Source organism: Gopherus evgoodei, chromosome 10, assembly GCF_007399415.2.
Source record: "Gopherus evgoodei ecotype Sinaloan lineage chromosome 10, rGopEvg1_v1.p, whole genome shotgun sequence".
NCBI classification, from domain to species: Eukaryota; Metazoa; Chordata; order Testudines; family Testudinidae; genus Gopherus; species Gopherus evgoodei.
Window position 1 is genome coordinate 31,353,943 of NC_044331.1, and position 19,679 is coordinate 31,373,621.

Consider the following 19,679-nt stretch of genomic DNA (forward strand, 5'->3'; position numbering starts at 1 on the left):
GTGGAACAAATTGGGCTGTGCTGGGGTGGGCTTGTTGTGGAGTTTACAATTAAGTAGACTGTTTCCAATTTTATGCACATTTATACGAATGAAAGTTCTATTTGTTGTTGGACAATGTTACTGTGTGCTCTGAGAGAATTAGTATCCAAACTTACCCCCTAACTGGGGTTTGTTGATAACTCAAAGCAGCAACAGAATATGAATCTCATCCTAGCTTTCTCCATTAGTTTGGCTGCCCCATGATAGTCCCTGCAGTAGGACAGTGTTAGGATAAAAGGTGCTAATGTCATGTACATCAGGGGCCATTAAAATATAAGCACCCAGGGTGAAACTCCAGAAAAAGAATTAAAGATGCCACGCATTAACCATACTCAGAGAGTCATTAAGGACTATTTGTGAGAATCTGTCAGGGCCATTATACCCTTCTGTGCTTCATTTGTGTTACAAAGCAGCTCTACACAAGGAGGATTAACAGCCAGGACATTGACCAAGAAAGACCAAGACCATGCAGTCCAGAATGTCTTGGACAAGGGCTTTCCAGGTATAAAGTGCAGGGGCTGAGAGGGGAGAAAGGGGACACAATGTTCTTAAACATTTGATCTGTCTGAAGACTTGTCTACATGGGGAAATTTATTTGCACAATAATATCGGTATATATTAGCTTCCAAAGTGACAAATTCAATTGGAAAAAATCACTCCAATTCTGGAATAGGAGTGCCCACAGGGGGAGTTACACTGGTATACACAGAGTGATATAATTATACTAATATAGTTATGCCAGTAAATTTCCCTGTGTAGACAAGCCCTGAGTTTTGTGTGAGGTCCTGGAGAGAGAGAGAGAGAGCCAAGGCATCTACTTCTTGGGACAGCAGTGTGTGGCGTTACCTGCAGCTTCTCCAAAACGGAGCTGAGGGTGTGCCATTTGTTACCACCCCATTCCCAGGAACAGGACTTGTGTACATTGTGTAAATATGACTGTCTCATTGGATTTCTGCCAGAGAGAGGATACTGGTCTTCGAGTAGGACTGGTCAGAAACTTTCCATCAGAACTGTTTTTCACTGGAAAAGTGAGGTTTATGAAGAAACAAAATTATTTATGAAAAGTGTCTGCTTTCTGCAGAAAATTTCAACATACTCATGAAACCCTAAACTTTCAATTTGGATGTGGTCAAACACTTTGTTTAGATGTGTTCGATCAAAACATTGATATTCCCGAATCAAAATGTTTTGGACCAACTTGACATTTAACCACATCTTGCTGAGCCATTAAACTATCTCATGCCCCTGCATTCTGGCCTGTGGACTGAGCTCTCTGGCTCAATTACATCTGCCACAAGATTGCCTGGGGGGTAGTGAGAGGGGAGACCTGGTTGATTATGGGAGATCTAGTCCAGCCAGAGAGACCACTCTTTAGGGGAGAATAGAGCACAAGGCACACAAATTGCAACTCCCACAAGGTGCTATGGCTACGGCTACATTTAAGGTTGAACTACTCAAACAAATGTTTTGATTTGACAAGCCAAAATATTTCAATTCAGGTTAAACCAACCTAAAATAACATCTTATTTCTATTTTCCCTGACAGAAACTGAATTTTTGTTTTTGGCCAAAACCTTTTGATGAAAAGTCAAAATTTTCTACAGAAATGTCCCACCCCAATCTAACTTTTCCGACAAGGTTAATTGGCAAGACCTTGAAATCTGCTTTCTCCCAGAAAAAGGGTGACAAAAGGCTCATAACTGTGAAAGACCCATCTCTCACAAGCACTGGACTACTAGCCCATGAACACACACTAACAAGAAATAAGAATGCTCACAAAACTAAGAATTAAATTCAAACTGACTTTTGTGCTTTCCCTCAATAACCTCTTCACACAAACACATCATACCCTCTTATTCATTCACTCACACTAACATAAGAAAAACAAATACCCTATAAACTACTCAGGCGATTTCTCCTGGCGATTTAATTCTTGAGAATTAAAAAAAAAAAGTTATTGCCATTTTTATTTTTAAATAGCCAGAAAAGGTTCTATTGTCTATAGGGCCTATATAGATGGTGTTTTAAACAGTGTTTCCTTGTACTTAGTTAAACCTGGTTTTTGACAGCATAAAACTATCTAGGCCCAAAGAACTCCAGTTTTTTAGCTATACCTTGAGACTCTGTAAAGCTTTCCATTTTCCTATGCTAATTGTCTCATTCACATTTAGAAAGTTGTTTAATTCCTGCCTTTTAGAAATCAATGCCAATTAAATTGCCTCAACTAATAAAAGGTTAAATATACCATGCTCTGAAGTTGTTAAGGAACTACAGAAGGAATAACATTAGAAAACAATGACGTGGTTAATCATTGCACAATCCTGAAAACTAAAGTTCATGGAGCGTGAGAGAGAGAGTATGCATGCACGTGTTTTCAGTTCACCAGCCTATTCCTTTTCTGTATCATACAAAAACACACCCAGAATCAATGAGCTTGTTTCTGCAAGGAAGATTTCACAGAAATGAGCCAAAGCTTATCTTGAATTGCTGCCTCCTGCTGAGTCAAAGTAAGAAGAATTTAATTGGCTCCTTGAAATTTGCAAATATGGAGGTTTCCACATAGACACTTTGATTGGCCTATGCAACACCTTCTCCGAACCAATCACATTCTTTGTTTCATTTGCCTGCTTTTATTCCCTTGCTGACTTAAAGCTCACAGCCACATCTCTGTGTCTGTACGTTGCTGTTTTCTCTCTCTCTCAGTGCAGCAGCAGCAGCTGAAGTCTATGTTCATTGCTAACCTGATCAACCCAGGATGTGGCTTCTCTGTGACATCACACCCAGATGTTTTTCCAGGCCACGCCCCCACAGGGCTCAGAAACACTCAGAGGAGCAATAACGGAGAAAGCTTATTCTACTGTCACAATGCAATGGACGGGTTAGAGAAACTGCATTTTTGTCATTTCATTGCACTCTAGAAGATCAGCGTTAATTTCCACTTAAAGCAACAAGCTGCCAGAGTTATGATTTTTTCTTTCAGTGGACTTTAAATGCCTTTTCTCTTTAGTGACAAGCTGGGTGCAGTCTTCACAAACAGAGTGCATGTAGGATAGTTGCTCAGTGAGCCCTGGCTTCTATAAGGGATCCTAAGAAATAAGAGGGGAAAAGTCTGCTTGTTTTTTTTTTTTTAAAAAAAGGGAAAACGTGCAATTTTTTTTAAACACACCTATGAAAAATGGCAACAGCAGCATACGTGGATCATTTTGCAGCCGAGTGCCTTGTTTCTATGTCCAATCGTGCTATTATCCACAGTCCCAAAGGGGATGCAGATCCCCGACCTGATGCTGCAGTACCTCCTCCTCTATCAAATGGAGAAAATAAGCGGGAAGTAAGAGAGACCGGGAAAGACAATGGATCGTCGCTGTTTGTGGTGGCCAGGATTTTAGCAGATCTCAACCAGCACGTCCCAAACTCTGCCACTGTTCGGATGGAAAAAACAGAGAGCATCGATAACAGGGAAAAACTAAGTTCTTCTTTTCCTCCTCAGGAGTTTGGGGATGGAAGTGTCTCCCCAGCCGGCAAGCGTGGAGAAGGAAAAGCAGCCACACCTACTTGCCTGGCTGCAGTAAGCGAGCCAAGCCCAAAACAAAGGAGCAGACGGGGAAGAAACCGGGCTGACCCCGAGTCACCCCAGAAAAAGCACAAATGCCACTACGTGGGGTGCGAAAAAGTTTATGGCAAATCTTCCCATCTCAAAGCTCATCTAAGGACCCACACAGGTTAGTTACTAGCTGGCCAAAGATTTATTCATTACAATTTGTCATAAATGAATAAATAGACCCCTCCCCCAACTTGCATTTGGCCAACATTATGATTTCATCTTTCAGAACTCAAGCCCACAATAAAACTTTGGGGAATAATAATTTAGTCATCATCCATGTGAAACTAACTATTATTTTTATTGCTTTAGTCGTAGGTATGAAGTGTAGAGGTTTAAGTAGACAGTTCCACAGAGGTGTAATTTTCAGCTGCTAGCCCCCCTCACGTAATTCCTCTTATCCCACCCACTGCTTCTTATGCCTGCATCCCCTCTTGCCTACAGCTTCCCACCCTCTGCTTCTGGCACTACCTTGAAATCAGCAGCCCATCACCTCCTATGCAAGCTCCAACACTCACATCCACAAATTTAAAATTAAATATTTTAGTGACACCTGAGTCAGTGTGTTTCTTTCTATGCAGTAGACACTTGAATGGTCCAGAAGAGAATAGGGAGAGGTAGAGAGAGAGACCCAGGGAGGTATTTCCTATGTTCGCCCACCCCCATACACTTGTAAGAACAATCTCCAAGGGGCTGTGGTGGCAGCTGGCCACATCCTTAGGTACAAACATCCATTTGAATGGAAACCACCAGCTGAATTTGACCAGTGTTCGAGACTTCCTTAAGTTGTTTTCTGTGAACTTTCATACAAGCACTTCTTTTGGCTCGCAAGGATGTACACAGAAAAAGTAAAAGTCTTGTGAGTACTCACATGAAAGCGGCCATACACAGTTGTGTGCTGGAAGTGTTAACATGGTCATCTTGAAACAGCCAAGCCCCACTCCTGGAGAGAGAAGGATTAGGCCAACCTTTAGGGAGCACCGCAAGCTTTAGAGGGCCAATGCTCACTCGCAGCCATAGTCGCAGCGAGCACCTTGAGAACAACACACAGACTGGAGCATGCTTGCATGGGCCATTCTCTGAATAACTTCAAACAACGAACACATTCGTAACAATTCAAGTTGGCCACAGATAAATAGCGTAAGGAAAAATAAAAACGAAATACTTGGAACAAATTACCAGCCATAATTAGTGCTAGCTTTGATGCAGATGGCATCCCACATGCCTCCCCGCAACCCTTCCCCTCTAATGTGGCACATGGGATGAGAGCCCTTCTGATTTTAGGGTTTGAGCTCGGTGTTGGGGAAGCGGAGAGGGTAATATGGAATGTTAAGTTGTGTGTGGGCAGTGTCATATTCCCTGTGCCACATCGCCAGAGGCATGCCAAATCCTTGGTACCATAGCCAGCTTGCCTTGCACTGTGTCTTGCCCAGCTTTTGTTTCCTCTGACTTATGCAAAGGGTTTTGCTGCTTGATTTCTGGGGAAAGTCTATTAACATTGCCCCTTTATGCTTCATCTTTGCTTTCCTTTTAAATGCAACATAAAGTTGCAAGGTTCCTGAGCTCTCAAACTAACTAGAAACCCAGAGAGAGAGAAGGGGAACTCCTCTCTTACAAAGAGAACAAGGCTTCACCATGGCTGCCCTCTGGGGAGGAGGGGGTGGAGCACGTCATTCGGGGCGGGCTGGTGAGCTGGAGTCATTCGGGGACGCTGGCTTTGCTCCAGCTCTCTCTCTCTCTCTCTCTCTCTCTCTCTCTTTTTTTTAAATCTTCCTTTCCTGTAAGTTTACCAGCACTGTCGGGTTTAATTTGTTGTTGTTGTAGCTAGTGGTACTGAGAGCGCAGGCGTGCATGCGTGTGAGAGAGAGTTAGAGAAAAAAAAGAGGGGAAGGGACTAGTTTTGCCCTGGGAGTACCAGGACCCTAGGGGACGAGAGCGTCTTTGTTCAAAGCTTCCCACAGAGACAGACCCTGGCAACGCAAGAAAACAGTCCTGCCAAGTTTCCCTCATTGGCAACAAGACTGTCTCTGTTTGGATTCAGTTTCAGACAGGTATAAATGTCTCTTGCTCTTGTTATGAAGCATTTTACAACGTTTCAATGAGACACAGAAAATCTTTATCCCCTTCCCTCTCCATCCCCCCACCACCTCCAAATATCATACGAATTGTGACAAGCTTGAGAATAGCTCACACCATGCCAGGAGTTCAGCACATAAAACTGGTAGCCATGTCTCGGGGAAGGGTGAACATTCCTTTTTTACAGTAGGTGTGGTGGGATCTAATGATTGGAACAGGGACCTCAGGATGTCTGAATTCTCCTTTCTGGCTCTAACACAGTCTTAAAGAAACTATGTGTGCCTCCATTTATCCATCTGTAGAATGGGGGTGGAAGTGCATCCCCGCCTCAGCAGGATTGGGTGAGGTTTTGTTAATTAAAGTTTGTAATGTATTTTGAGAACCGATGGAAGCTGCTAGAAATAGTTCTCTAAGTAGTCACCCCACAACATGATTATGAAGAATTGTGACCACAGAACGTAGAAAGTTCTTTTAAGGAACAGAACTGCTCTCACATTCTGTAGTACTGGAATAACTTGTATTTATGTGCAAGCTGAAGGTTAAGAACACCACTTCAGGCTGGAAGTAGGAAATCTGTGATTGCGATGAGACATACATGTATAGCACAGCTTGTGACTTGCTTGAGAAACGTACTCAGCAGTCTGCTTCTGTACTCCTAAATTATGGTATTTACACTACATTTGAGACACCCAGGGAAGAAGGGGCTAGATGGCTGAGGATCAGTTCAGATGCTGTTGGTCCAAATCCAAGCCAGATTGGTCAGGCCTGAAAGCTGGTACTATCTAAGGGGTGTTTAAAGCCCTACAGGAGATCCCTTTTGTGGGCTCTGTCCAGTCTCTAGTGGACTGGTGTTCGAAGCAAAAAAAACATAGTTGGCACTAGTTAGCCATTGTAGTCTGGGTGGAGGGAACAAGGATTGAATGATCAAGGAGACCAACTTGGCCTTCTTTCTTTAGACCTTGACTGCAGTAGAGAATTGTATCAAAAAAATAATTCTCCACTAGTGCGTCTACCAGTCCAGCTGTACAGGTGAGCCTGTCAGCGTGAGCCCAGTATAGAAAAAGCTCCTTCGGCTTCTGATTTTCTACCACCATGTCAATTAACCACTCCCATGCCTGTGAATGCCATATAATTTCTAAACTTGCAAGCTCTAGAGCTAGATATTCTAGTGAAGCATTTTCTGTTTTCAATCCTCCCTACCTGAAATACACACCTTCTTTTCAAGTCCCCAGCCCCCCCAGGTGGATGGCCTGAAGTTCAATATATTCACAGGCCACGGAGTTCTTAAAGTCCTAATGTGTACCTGCAAGCTAGGTGCACTGTAAGAGTGTAGATTTCAAGTCCAACTTCAATCCTACAGGGACTCCTGTGGACCTCATACGCTGTGTAATGAGTGATCCACACAGCTCTCATATGATGCTCAAATCTCTATGTGCCAAGTTATATTGATCCTTTTGACCTAAAGGTCCCATGCATTCCTGTTTTTTTAAACAGCAGTTACCTCTAAAACTATGCAAATTCCTAAACAAAAAACTGTAATGAAACAGAGAAGGGTTTACCTGGCAGAGTTATCTTCCCATTGTCCTATGAAGAAGGATGAACTCCAGCTCTGGTGCTTTGGCGAAGGGAGTGCAATTTGAAAAACCTCTGCAGTTTGCCTCCCCATTGAATCATGATTCAGGAGTGCATGAAGGGAACCAATCTGGATCCCTCATTGCTGTCTGGACTTACTCTCCCCCGTTACTCCCTCTCAGGCAGTGTTGCTTTTACTTTTCTATTGCACCTGCATCCTTCTATTGCTGCAAGAAAGGGAGAAGGTGCAGAAGAGGAGTTAATTTAGTTGGACTGGCAACTCCCTTCTGCATCACTACCCAATTCCTTACCGCTTTTGCTCCCCGCTGCAGCATAAGTGGAGAGCAGCATTTAGAAAAAGCTGTACATATTTGCCTGAACATGTTGATATAAGAGGAGATGTGGCTGCCCATATTAATGTAATAAAGTTAAGCTCAAAGATTGTGGTCAGCCTCAGTCATTTTATAATAGAAAGCCACGCAATTTAAGCATAAAGAGTAACCAGTATAATACAGATGAAAAAATAGACATTGTAGGCTAAATGCCCATTTTCCCAGTTACTGGAAGCACAAAACATGGGGTCAGATCTTTGGGCCTTCAACAGCTGCTCTGCGCTGCTTCAAGGCAGTGCAAGGCAATCTTAAAGTCTTAACTTGCCTCTTGATGACTCTCTGTGCTCAAGACAATCTTTGGATGGGATACAGTCACCGTGGCAAATCATACACCACTCCCCTTTCCATGCAATGACCAGAGTAAGGGCATGTCCACAAGAAAGTGGGTGTGGCCAGAGAGTCCCTGAGCCAAGTTGAGCTCTGGCTGCTGGAATGGCCCCTTGAGGCTGTGGGCACAAGGTATAAGTTAGAGCAGTCTTGGGGCTCAGGAAAGTGTAAAAGGAGCTTAAAAGCCAGATTTTCCTCCCCTTCCCCAGTCCTGCACTGAGTACAACTCGGCTGGAGAAGAGACTTTAGCTCACATATTATAACATGGCCTTTTTCCATCCAATTAGGTGCCCTTATTTTTTATAGGCTAAACATCTGCTGAATTTGCATAGGAAGAAAAAATTATTTTCCTTTCATTTTCATTCACTAATGTCATGAAAATTTAGCAGTGAGCAAAATCTATTCACTTGCTCTTTGCCACATTGTTAACTATAATGAAAAAAAGTATGCTGTTTCACTCAATCTTGTCCTCAAAATCATTGCTCATCCTGGGTGAGCAGAGTTTTGCAATATTTCTTTCTAGGGCTGTCAAGCAATTAATTGTGATTAAGTGCAATTAATTTTTTTTTAATCGCACTGTTAAATAATAATAGAATAGCATTTATATAAATATTTTTGGACGTTTTCTACATTTTCAAATATATTGATTTCAATTACGACACTGAATATAAAGTGAGCACTGTACACTTTGTATTCTTTTTTGATTTACAAATATTTGTGCTATAAAAACAAAAGAAATAGTATTTTTCAATTCACTTCATACAAGTACTGTAATACAGTCTCTTTATTGTGAAACTGCAACTTACAAATGTAGATTTTTTTGGTTACATAACTGCACTCAAAAACAAAATAGTGTAAAACTTCAGAGCCTACAAGTCCACTCAGTACTACTTGTTGTTCAGCCAATCACTAAGACAGACAAGTTTGTTTACATTTACAGGAGATAATGCTGCCGGCTTCTTATTTACAATGTCACCTGAAAGTGAGAATAGGCATTCACATGGCACTTCTGTAGCCGGCATTGCAAGGTATTTATGTGCCAGATATGCTAAACATTCATATGCCCCTTCACGCTTCGGCCCCCATTCCAGGGGACATGTTTCCATGCTGATGACGCTCATTAAAAAAATAATGCGTTAATTAAATTTGTGATTGAACTCCTTGTGGGAGAATAGTATGTCTCCTGCTCTGTTTTACCAACATTCTACTATATATTTCATGTTAGTTTCATATTTCAGTCTTGGATGATGACCCAGCATATGTTGTTCATTTTAAGAACACTTTCACTGCAGATTTGACAAAACGTAAAGAAGGTACCAATGTGAGATTTCTAAAGATAGCTACAGCACTTGACCCAAGGTTTAAAAATCTGAAGTGCCTTCCAAAACCTGAGAGGGATGAGGTATGGAGCATGCTTTCAGATGTCTTAAAAAAGCAACACTCTGATGCGGAAACTACAGAGCCCAAACCACCAAAATAGAAAATCAACCCTCTGCTGGTGGCATCTGACTCAAATGATAAAAGTGAACAGGTGTCTGTCTGCACTGCTTTGGATTGTCATAGAGCAGAAACCCGCATTAGCATGGACATAGTCCTTTGGAATGGTGGTTGAAGCATGGAGGGACATAGGAATCTTTAACGCATCTGGCACATAAATATCATAAGATGCTGGCTACAACAGTGCCATGAGAACACCTGTTCTCACTTTCAGGTGACATTGTAAACAAGAAGCAGGCAGCATTATCTCATGCAAATGTAAACAAACTTGTTTGTCTTAGTAATTGGCTGGACAAGTAGTAGTACTGAGTGGACTTGTAGGCTCTAAAATTTTACATTGTTTTATTTTTGAACATAATTCTACATTTGTAAGTTCAACTTTCATGATAAAGAGACTGTATTACAGTACTTGTATGAGGTAAATTGAAAAATACTATTTCTTTTGTTTATCTTTTTACAGTGAAAATATTTTAATAAAAATTATAAAGTGAGCACTGTACATTCTGTATTCTGTTGTACTTGAAATTAATATATTTGAACATATAGAAAAACATCCAAAAATTTAATAAATTTCAATTGGTATTCTGTTTAACAGCACAATTAAAAATATGATTAATTGCGATTAATTTTTTACATCATGATTAATGAGTTAATCACATGAGTTAACTGCAATTACATCGATAGCCCTACTTCTTTATAAAAGGGGCTATCTGCATCTATGCACATTAATTAGGACAATGCTGTCTAGAATTTGAAAGTCATCTTCTAAAACAAGTGATCAGACTGGTTACTGTGGAGCTTAATGAGTGCATACATGCAGAAGGGTTAGACTGGGAAATTTCAATGAATTGATATTGGGGTCCTATAGAGGTTGAAAAGCAGAGCGTTTACATAGAGCATAGATTCTCAGGCTCAGCAGGATGTTTTTTTGTTGGTTTCAGGTGAGTTTGCTTTATATCCTCGTAAGTTGGTTTTGTTTTGCATATATCAGTGCAGACCAGTATGGGAGAAATCCTGGCTCCACTGACCCCCATCTGAGTGTGAACAAACTGATTCACAAGATTAAGAAGTGTGATCATATGTAAATGAAGAAAAGCAGATCAAACTTTTTAGAGCCTGACAGATATCAAAAACTATTGTTGCTACTTCTCTAAAAACCATGGACTTTGTTCAGCCCAGGTTTCCTCTAGCCTCTGCCAGTAGAAACCCAGGCAGTGACTCCTGAGGGGGGAAAAAAGTCCATTGGGGTAACTACAATGGCAGAAAGTTTTTCTAACTCTCTCTTTACCTGTGAGCAGAGTGGTGGTGGAGGAAAAGACCAGTGCTTCTTCAAAAAAAGGGTGGAGCTGAATCGGGTACAGCAGGTGCTTGGTGCAGGGGACTATCGTCCTCTGAGCTGCTTTTGGCCTCCTCTGGACTCCCCAGTAGAAGATGCAATGACATACCCCTCAGACCCTGAGGAAGAGGAAGTTAGTGTCTCTGCCTTCTCTTTGCCTGGGCTGACTCCCCTTTAAGGCACAGGAAGGAATAAGTTGCAGCTTGGGTGAATCTGACTGTCTGTGGGTAACTTCTACCCTCTATATCTCAGTTACAGGCTTCTGGGGGCTCCCGCTTTTGTCTTCTTCTGATGTGGTCAGACATAGCTGAGCCTGGCTCAAATAACAGGGAGCCTGATTCATGCTGTGGAAGACCTTTGGAGTAGGTCCCCATCCATTTGTGACTTGAAAAGCTTTTATTGCTCTCCACTCCCCTACCTTGCCAAGTGTGTCAAAAGTCTTTTCTCAAGCACCTTGCATCAGGACAACTGTGAGCTGCCAGCCTCAGGAAGCCTGTTAGGACATCTGGCAACTCACCAGTGTATGGCCGCCTCCGTAATTCAAAATCACTGTCTTTCAGAGTTAGATAGCACAGGGTTTTTGGGCTTTCCTGCAGAACCCTGCTAGAATCACTGCTATTGAATTCCTAGCGTCCCCTTTAGGAATCCTACATTTGAAGACACACCACACAAAGGAGTTGCAATGACTCTGGTTACATGTGTGTGTCATAACAATCTGTACTGCTCAGTGGGAGCACCCTCATTTCCTTCAAGTAAGTTTCAGTGGCTGGTTTAAAAATAGAACTCCTTGTAAATGTAGAGTAACATCATGTACATATGGCCAAGGCCCTCATGTTAGTTTTCTACCCTTCATTCTTAGGTGACTAATAGGGATATATCAGCCCTGACTCTGGGCTGCAGCCCAAGTGGTAAGAAAGCTGTGCACAACCTTTGTGCCTCCTGGACTCTGGAGGCAGACAGGGAGCAGCGCTGTCCCTGGTGTAAGCTAGAGCACTCTCAGGGCTGCTACATCTCCCAGTGGAGTCATCCAGCAGACTAGAATAGTTAGATCAGGGTGCTCTGATAAACACCCACCACTACCACCCTCAAATACCTGTCATGGCTGATTCCCCACTCTGGCACTTCAAGTGCAGAAGGTGGGGGCCTGCCAGGATTCTAAACATTAACACTGGCCACTCCAGGCTTGTATCAAACTCCCAAGGTTACAGCTTTTCTCTGACCTTGGATGGGTAGATGCTGCCACCACTCAAATGCAAAAAACCCCTTTGAAACCAGAAAGGCGCACTTGGGAATTCCTTCCTGTGGGGTACCCTCAAGCCCCTTCACCCTCCCCCCCCCCCCCCCCCGGGGAAGAGCTGTAAAAGAACACAAAGGAAATCAGCTGTTGCCACCAGCTAATTAAGCAACATGCACAACCCTCTTAGGACACCAAAAATCAAATCCTGGTCTTACAAAAAGGTAAATGTTATTAAAAACATAAAGAAAGAAAATACTTCTGGAACTTAGGCTTTTGCTAGGTTTAAAAAACCTACTTACAAAATTTAAACACCAAGAACAACCTTCTTGAGGTCCAGCTTAAAGGTTACAAGCAAAAACAAAAAGCATTTGGGGTTAGCACAGAGGAGTCCACAAGCCAGTAAGAAATAAATCTAATCGTGTCTTCCTAGACATTTACTTACATATCTGGGATTTCAGATAAACAATCTCTAGGTATGATCTGATGTTTTTTCATATCTGGTTTAAGCTTCTCACAGCATAACTGCTGCCCTGTCCCCCTCTTCCCTAGAGAACCACAACACACAGACAAAGGCAAGTTTTTCCCAATTTAAAAAAGTTCTAGCCCTCCCATTGGCTCTTTTGGTCAGGTGCCCACTTCTTTCCTTTTGCCTGTGGGCTTGTTAACCCTTTACAGGTAAAGCAAATAGAGAACCACCACCAAAAGGGATTCCATAGCTAACTGGCTGGGTGTTCACAAAAGGGAGCTATCCTCCCTCTCATTTATCACATTCCCTCTATACTGGGGGGGCAGATGCAGAGCCTTTACATTGCTCTTCACCATGTGGAGAACCCTTTTCAAGTCAGGTTGCTCAAAGAGCAAGCAAACAAACAACCCCCTCCCCAACACTCCTATGGAATCAGCCCCTTTTATGCTGCTAGAACAACATAAAGGGGGTTGAATTTAAAATCTGGGCCATTGACTTGAACATCAACATGTCATTACCCAAAGACTGTCAATATTTACCTCCATAGGTAGAAACATGAAGTAAACATATGTATTGTTACATGTATTCTGAATATTTTAATCAGAAATGTCTGAGTAATTGTCCCCATGAATGTCAAAGAATAATAGGCTTTTAAGACTCAGATGCTAAAAGGGAGATGAAGTCAGATATCCATAAAGAACAAAGCTACTCACCTCTGGGCCTGTCTCAATGGCTCAAGGATAAATAACAGTTTTAATTTAATTCTGTGCAGCTGATTGGGATTAAATCAATTGCATATGAAATCTGATTGGCTAATAATGCTCTACATTACTAACCTCTAAAGAAGGCTAAATTTCATGATCTCCATATTGCTTTTCAGCCCAGGGTTTTCGTTTTACTTTGTTTTGCCTGAATAAAAACTCTTTGGCCCAAAATTTGGCTCCTTGTCTATAGGGGTTGTATATTTTGGACAGTCTAGCAAAAGCTAATGCATGAATTTGCACTCATTGGTCACACGCAAGCTACTGTCAATGAAGCAGATGTATTTGGTTTTGCGTTTTTTCTTAACAATACAAAACCAAATACACCTCGCTGCATTTTTCTGCCTTACAATGTGAGACTAAGATGTAATCAGAACATTTCTAGAACTAGAAATGCCCTTGGCTGGTCACTTCCCCATAGCTGGTCCCCCTCCGCTCCTGCTGAAGCCTTAGTTTTGTGGAGAGTTTTGTCATTCTCAGCCCAGCTTTGCCTTGTGCTTGAGCTTGGAAGAATGCCATAGAAGTTACTGTGATACTGCCACTTTGCTGCAGGATCAAACAAACGATTGAACAGAGGCTTCCTCCCTCCTAACTCAAAACCCTCTGGGAATTAAATTAGACATGAGGCAACATGTGCCGGATACTGGTTAAGACAGTTAAGGACAAAAGCAATTTTAAAGAAACGCTTAAAAAATATATTTCAGCAGTCAATAATAGTTTTGCATTAGGAAGGACATAGTAAAACCCTGAGCAAGGGCGTCAGCATTTGGCCCAGAGCAGAAACTCTCCCCCCCGACAAAAACTTCAGTCAAATTCTGTTTGTAGTATTAGCTATAGACCTATCTGTCAAAAATTCCCCTTCTCGCTGTTCCAGGAGTGATGGTCAGGAGCCTTTCCATGCCCATTAGGGAAAAGCTCTGTCCAGGTATCACCCCTGCACTGCAGAAGGTCCCCAGACAGCATGATTAATGACCTTCCTTTGGGAGGGAAGAGGGTGAATTTTGGGTTGCACATCCCTCTGTATGCTCCTGCCTTATGGTAGAGCCCACAGCCACTTGGCAGCTAATGCAGAAAGATTCCTCCCTTCAGTGCATATGTTCAGCACTCTCCCTAGCTACTTCGTCAGGGCATTATACTGCTCAGGATTTACCCCCATTTCCCTTGAGCTAGATGCAGTATAATTCTGCTGATTATGTATGTAGCATAGTCCTTTACGTAGGTTGCAGAGCAGAGTGTAACACAGGACTGGAGGTGAGGACACGGGCATCTGCAGAAGTCACATTATTTAGGCAGCTGCAGACATTTGCTGGCTATGTAGACGTAATTTTACTGGGTGAAATCTTATGGCCTGTGCTATGCAGGAGATCAGATTAGATTATGAAAATGGCTACATCTGGCCTTAAAATCCATGCATCTCTCAATGGTGTTGGCTGGGGATGAGTATATCCCATTCATTCCATGAGAATCAGGATTTACTGGTCAGACTTACTTTCCAGAGTTCTCAGGTTTTGTATTGATATTGCTGTGGGGCTAGGCCTTCTCCTGGACCTCATCCCCCATTAGTCCAGCATCAAGCTGAAATCTTCAATATGGTATCCTCTGAAGCCAGACAGTGCTGTTTTGAGCATCAGCCAGAGGGCTCACCCTGGAGTGGCATGAGGTACTCTGTTCTCTTGCTGGTTGAGCAGGCTACCTCTTCACTGCTCCCATTCTACTGGCCCTGAGAGATCAGGACTCATCTCAGATCCCCCAGGTGACAGGGCTTTGCACTGTCAAAGTAAAGCCTTTCAAAAGTGAGTAAAGGTTTTTAAAAAAGCTCTTCTGAAGGGTCAGATCATACTCTAACCTGCCCTGCAGTCCTTATATAGAGGGAGGCAGAGTCTTCATTGTCGTACAGTCCTCCCCACCTGTACCCAGCAGGGGTCTTGCTGCTGGTCTGGGATTCAAGGTGTGAAAGGGGAGCGAAGACCAGATGAGTCATGAGGGAATGTGCATCTCTCTCCCCCCTACCCCCCATGGAGGATCCTTGGAAAAAATACAGCCTCGTGCTATATTAATTTTTCTGTGACGTCCCCTGCCAGGGGTCCTAAGGACCACCCTGACCAGTCAGTCTCTGGTTGGGTTGATCCAATGGAGTAGCACTCTCAGGAGCTGTGGTCGGGAAGGTAGTACTGGGGAAGTAGCTCTGGCTTCCTGCAGATTCTTCAGGATCTGCTGTTTGGGAGAACCTTTTCTGCAGGTGGTAAACACCGCCCACCTGATGGGATGACGACATGTAGGAATCTCAGATTTCTTTTTCCAAAATTCCCTCTCTCAGCTTTTAACATATAAGGGGATGCTCTGGCCCAAGGTAATTTGTCATTTTAATGCAAGTCTAATATTTTGCAATACTAAGTTAACAGAGAGAACTGGGTGCCCATTCACTTCCGCTCACTGCCTTGGAATAATAAAACCATCTGCTTCCTAATGGCTCTGTGATGGGTTGGATCACAGAACCCCCCTTGGGAACTGCCAGCTGATGTGCCAAGACTACTTCTGCCCCTGCTTTCCCTGCCAGCTCAGGACTCCAGCACCCTGTCTTGTTGAGCCAGACATGCCTGTCTGCTCCAACACTGACCCAGGATCTGAATTACGTGCCCCAAAGCTGCAGTCTTAACTGAAAGCAACTTATAGAAGTGTTCCTGTTTTTAACACTCAGATGCCCAACTCCCAATGGGGTCTAAATCCCAAATAAATCCGTTTTACCCTGTGGAAAGCTTATACAGGATAAACTCATAAATTGTTTGCCCTCTATAACACTGATGGAGAGATATGCACAGCTGTTTGTCCCCCCTCCCCCCAGGTATTAATACATACTCTAGGTTAATTAGTAAGTAAAAAGTCATTTTATTAAATTCAGAAAGTAGAATTTAAGTGGTTCCAAGTAGTAACAGACAGAACAAAGTGAATTACCAAGTAAAATAAAATAAAACACGCAAATCTAAGCCTAATACAGTAATAAAACTGAATACACATGAAATCTCACCCTCAGAGATGTTTCAATAAGTTTCTTTCACAGACTGGACACCTTCCTAATCTGGGCACAGTCCTTTCCCCAGTACAGCCCTTGTTCCAGCTCAAGAGGTAGTTAGGGGATTTCTCACGATGGCTCCCTTTTTGTTCTGTTCCACTCACTTATATATCTTTTGTGTAAGGCAGGAATCCTTTGCCTCTCTCTGGGTTCCCACCCCCCACTTCTCAATGGGAAAGCACCAGGTTAAAGATGGATTCCAGTTCAGGTGACTTAGATCACATGTCACTGTAAGACTTCATTACCCACTTGCTAGCACACACGTATACAGGAAAACTTACAAGTAAAACAGCCATCTGCAGTCAATTGTCCTGGTGAACGGGAGTCATCAAGATTCCAAACCACCATTAATGGCCCACACTTTGCATAATTACAATAGGTCCTCAGAGTTATATTTCGTATTTCTAGTTTTAGATACAAGAGTGGCACGTTTATACAAACAGGATGACCACACTCAGTAGATTATAAGCTTTGTAATGATACCTTACAAGAGACCTTTTGCATGAAGCATATTCCAGTTACATTATATTCATACTCATCAGCATACTTTCATACAGTCATACAGAGTGCAACATCACAGGCTCCATAGACTGATTAGCTAGGGATAAATCACTAAGGCCATGTCTACATCTAAAATTTTGCAGCGCTGGTTGTTACAGCTGTATTAGTACAGCTGTATAGGGCCAGCGCTGCAGAGTGGCCACACTTACAGCAACCAGCGCTGCAAGTGGTGTTAGATGTGGCCACACTGCAGCGCTATTGGGCGGCTTCAAGGGGGGTTCCGGGAACGAGAGCAAACCGGGAAAGGAAACCAGCTTCGCCGCGGTTTGCTCTCGCGTTCACCGAACCACCCTGCAAACCGCAGGGAAGGAGACCTGCTTGCTCGGGGTTCCGGGAACACGAGAGCAAACCGGGAAAGGAGACCAGCTTCGCCGCGGTTTGCTCTCGCGTTCCCGGAGCCACCCTGCAAACCGCAGGGAAGGAGAACCGCTTGCTCGGCGGTTCGGGGAACGAGAGAGCAAACCGGGAAAGGAGACCAGCTTCGCCGCGGTTTGCTCTCGCGTTCCCGGAGCCACCCTGCAAACCGCAGGGAAGGAGACCTGCTTGCTCGGGGTTCTGGGAACGAGAGAGCAAGCCGGGGAAGGAGACCAGCTTCGCCGCGGTTTGCTCTCGCGTTCCCGGAGCCACCCAGCAAACCGTAGGGAAGGAGACCTGCTTGCTCGGGGTTCCGGGAACGCGAGAGCAAGCTGGGGAAGGAGACCAGCTTGATTACCAGAGGCTTCCTCCTTCCACGGAGGTCAAGAAAAGCGCTGGTAAGTGTCTACATTGGATTACCAGCGCTGGATCACCAGCGCTGGATCCTCTACACCCGAGACAAAACGGGAGTACGGCCAGCGCTGCAAACAGGGAGTTGCAGCGCTGGTGATGCCCTGCAGATGTGTACACCTTCAAAGTTGCAGCGCTGTAACTCCCTCACCAGCGCTGCAACTTTCTGATGTAGACAAGCCCTAAGTAGCACTAAGCAACTGCAGGCTCTTACAAGTGAAGGTTTGGCAGTGCCAGGTACCGATCGCCCTCCACACACTTGTATTTGTATTCGTCCTTCCCACAGATTAAAGGCAAAACCTACTTCCTGCCACAGACCCCAGGATAAACCAATGAGAGCAACAGTTCTTGTTGTTACAATAGGAATCAGTCACTTTTCTATGGAAAAGTGTTTTGAATGACCTGCAGAGTATTGTGCTGCCATGATGTAAGCATCTCTCTGTAGGACTCTGGGAAATATTTCTGTGACATGGTTCCTGAATGAACAAAAGCTTTGCCAGATCAGAGTTCATTATGAAACAAGTGCAGTGAGTTCATTTTTTTTCCCAAGGCATTTTTAAACCTTTAAAACACAAGAGTTGCACTGTGTTATTGTCTGGCTGAACAGAATTATGGCACGTCCAAGAGCAGAAACCTGGAACTTGTTTATATAGGACATGTGGTTTCTAGTTCTGTTTTATAGCTTAAGCATGTTCCAACTCCCACCGTCCAAATAATCTTGGATCAGCTGTTTGGAAGTCAGATATTGCTGACAGAGCTGAAAACTAGGCCACAGTCCAAATTAAGAACAACCCTTAAAGGGTACTTTTTATAGTATTTCACTTTCTAGACTTTTTTTCCCTTATCCAGTTAGTTGGCTTTTGTTAGTTAGATGCACATGGGCTGTGGGATAATTATCTTACTGTATATTGTTAGAGAATATGGGTTATTTAAGTGCAGGCACTGAAGTCAGACACACACATCCTGTATTTTTCAGGTTGTGCAGACTCAGCTGTTTTTATAGAGCCTGTACTTGGGATAACAGTAAAGTTTTAAAAAGTTTTGCTTCCCATCTTGCAGCTACCACTGGAAAAATGACCTCATGAGTTTGGGTGTGTGTTTTTTTCCCGTCAACCCTAATATAAAAACACTTGTTAACCAGGAATTTTGGCTAAGTCAAATAGCATTGAAGTGAGCAGATCCTTAAATGACCTCTTGTGCAATGACAGAAAATCATTGCAACAGTTAATGTTTCTGTGACACTCTCAGAAACTATAATTTTTTTTTACCATGATTACTATTCAGAGTTGTAACAGATAGATCAATACGCTGCCTTAGCTTTATCATAGGTAATACTTCTACCAAGTTACACCACAAAACTCAACGTTAGTCATGAATTATGCCAGCTTCTGCAAGTGGGTCCCTTGAAATGGAAGATCTGAACAGAGGAGACATGCATTGCTGCAACCTCCCAGGCTGCCTGGACCTGTACGCCGCCAGAGTCTGAGGTGGAAGGGGTGTGATCAGAGCAAGTAGGGATGCACTGATTAGGCACATAGCTGAACAGCCTACACCAGCCGCAACTTTGAAGATGCTCTCTACCGAGGAAAGGTAGCGGTGCAGACACTAGTTGACCCGTTCCAGGGTAGAATCTAGATGATCTGCAACAGCTGATTGGGGTGAATTGAGCTTCTCTAGCTAAACATCTGTCAATGTTTGCATTAGATTTTATCAGAGTCAGTTGGCCAGGATTGGAACTTGCCTGCAAGCTATTAGTCCCTATTCAAATGTTTCTTGCAATAGTTTGAGTATCAAACTTTTTATTAATTTGAGTGCACAAAACTTTATTTTGTATTTTTTTGCATGTGCAGAGCCATTCTATAAATTAGGACATGAAACTACCAGCTAACACTTGTAAAAAGAATGCAATACAAACACCTATGGACTGTGTTGTTTTGCATGGATGTAAGGCATTGCTATAATAAATAAATAAATATGGAGATA

General features: G+C 43.1%; 1 protein-coding gene across 1 annotated transcript in view; it reads left to right on the forward strand.

The window, feature by feature from the left end:
• The first annotated feature begins 2,696 nt into the window (after positions 1–2,696).
• Positions 2,697–19,679, forward strand: part of KLF13 (Kruppel like factor 13) — a 48,237-nt gene continuing 31,254 nt past the window's right edge. Inside the window, exon 1 of the mRNA XM_030578037.1 lies at positions 2,697–3,757. Within this exon, the coding sequence (XP_030433897.1) occupies positions 3,214–3,757 (544 nt within the window). The 5' untranslated portion in view covers positions 2,697–3,213. The remainder of the gene's footprint in view (positions 3,758–19,679) is intronic.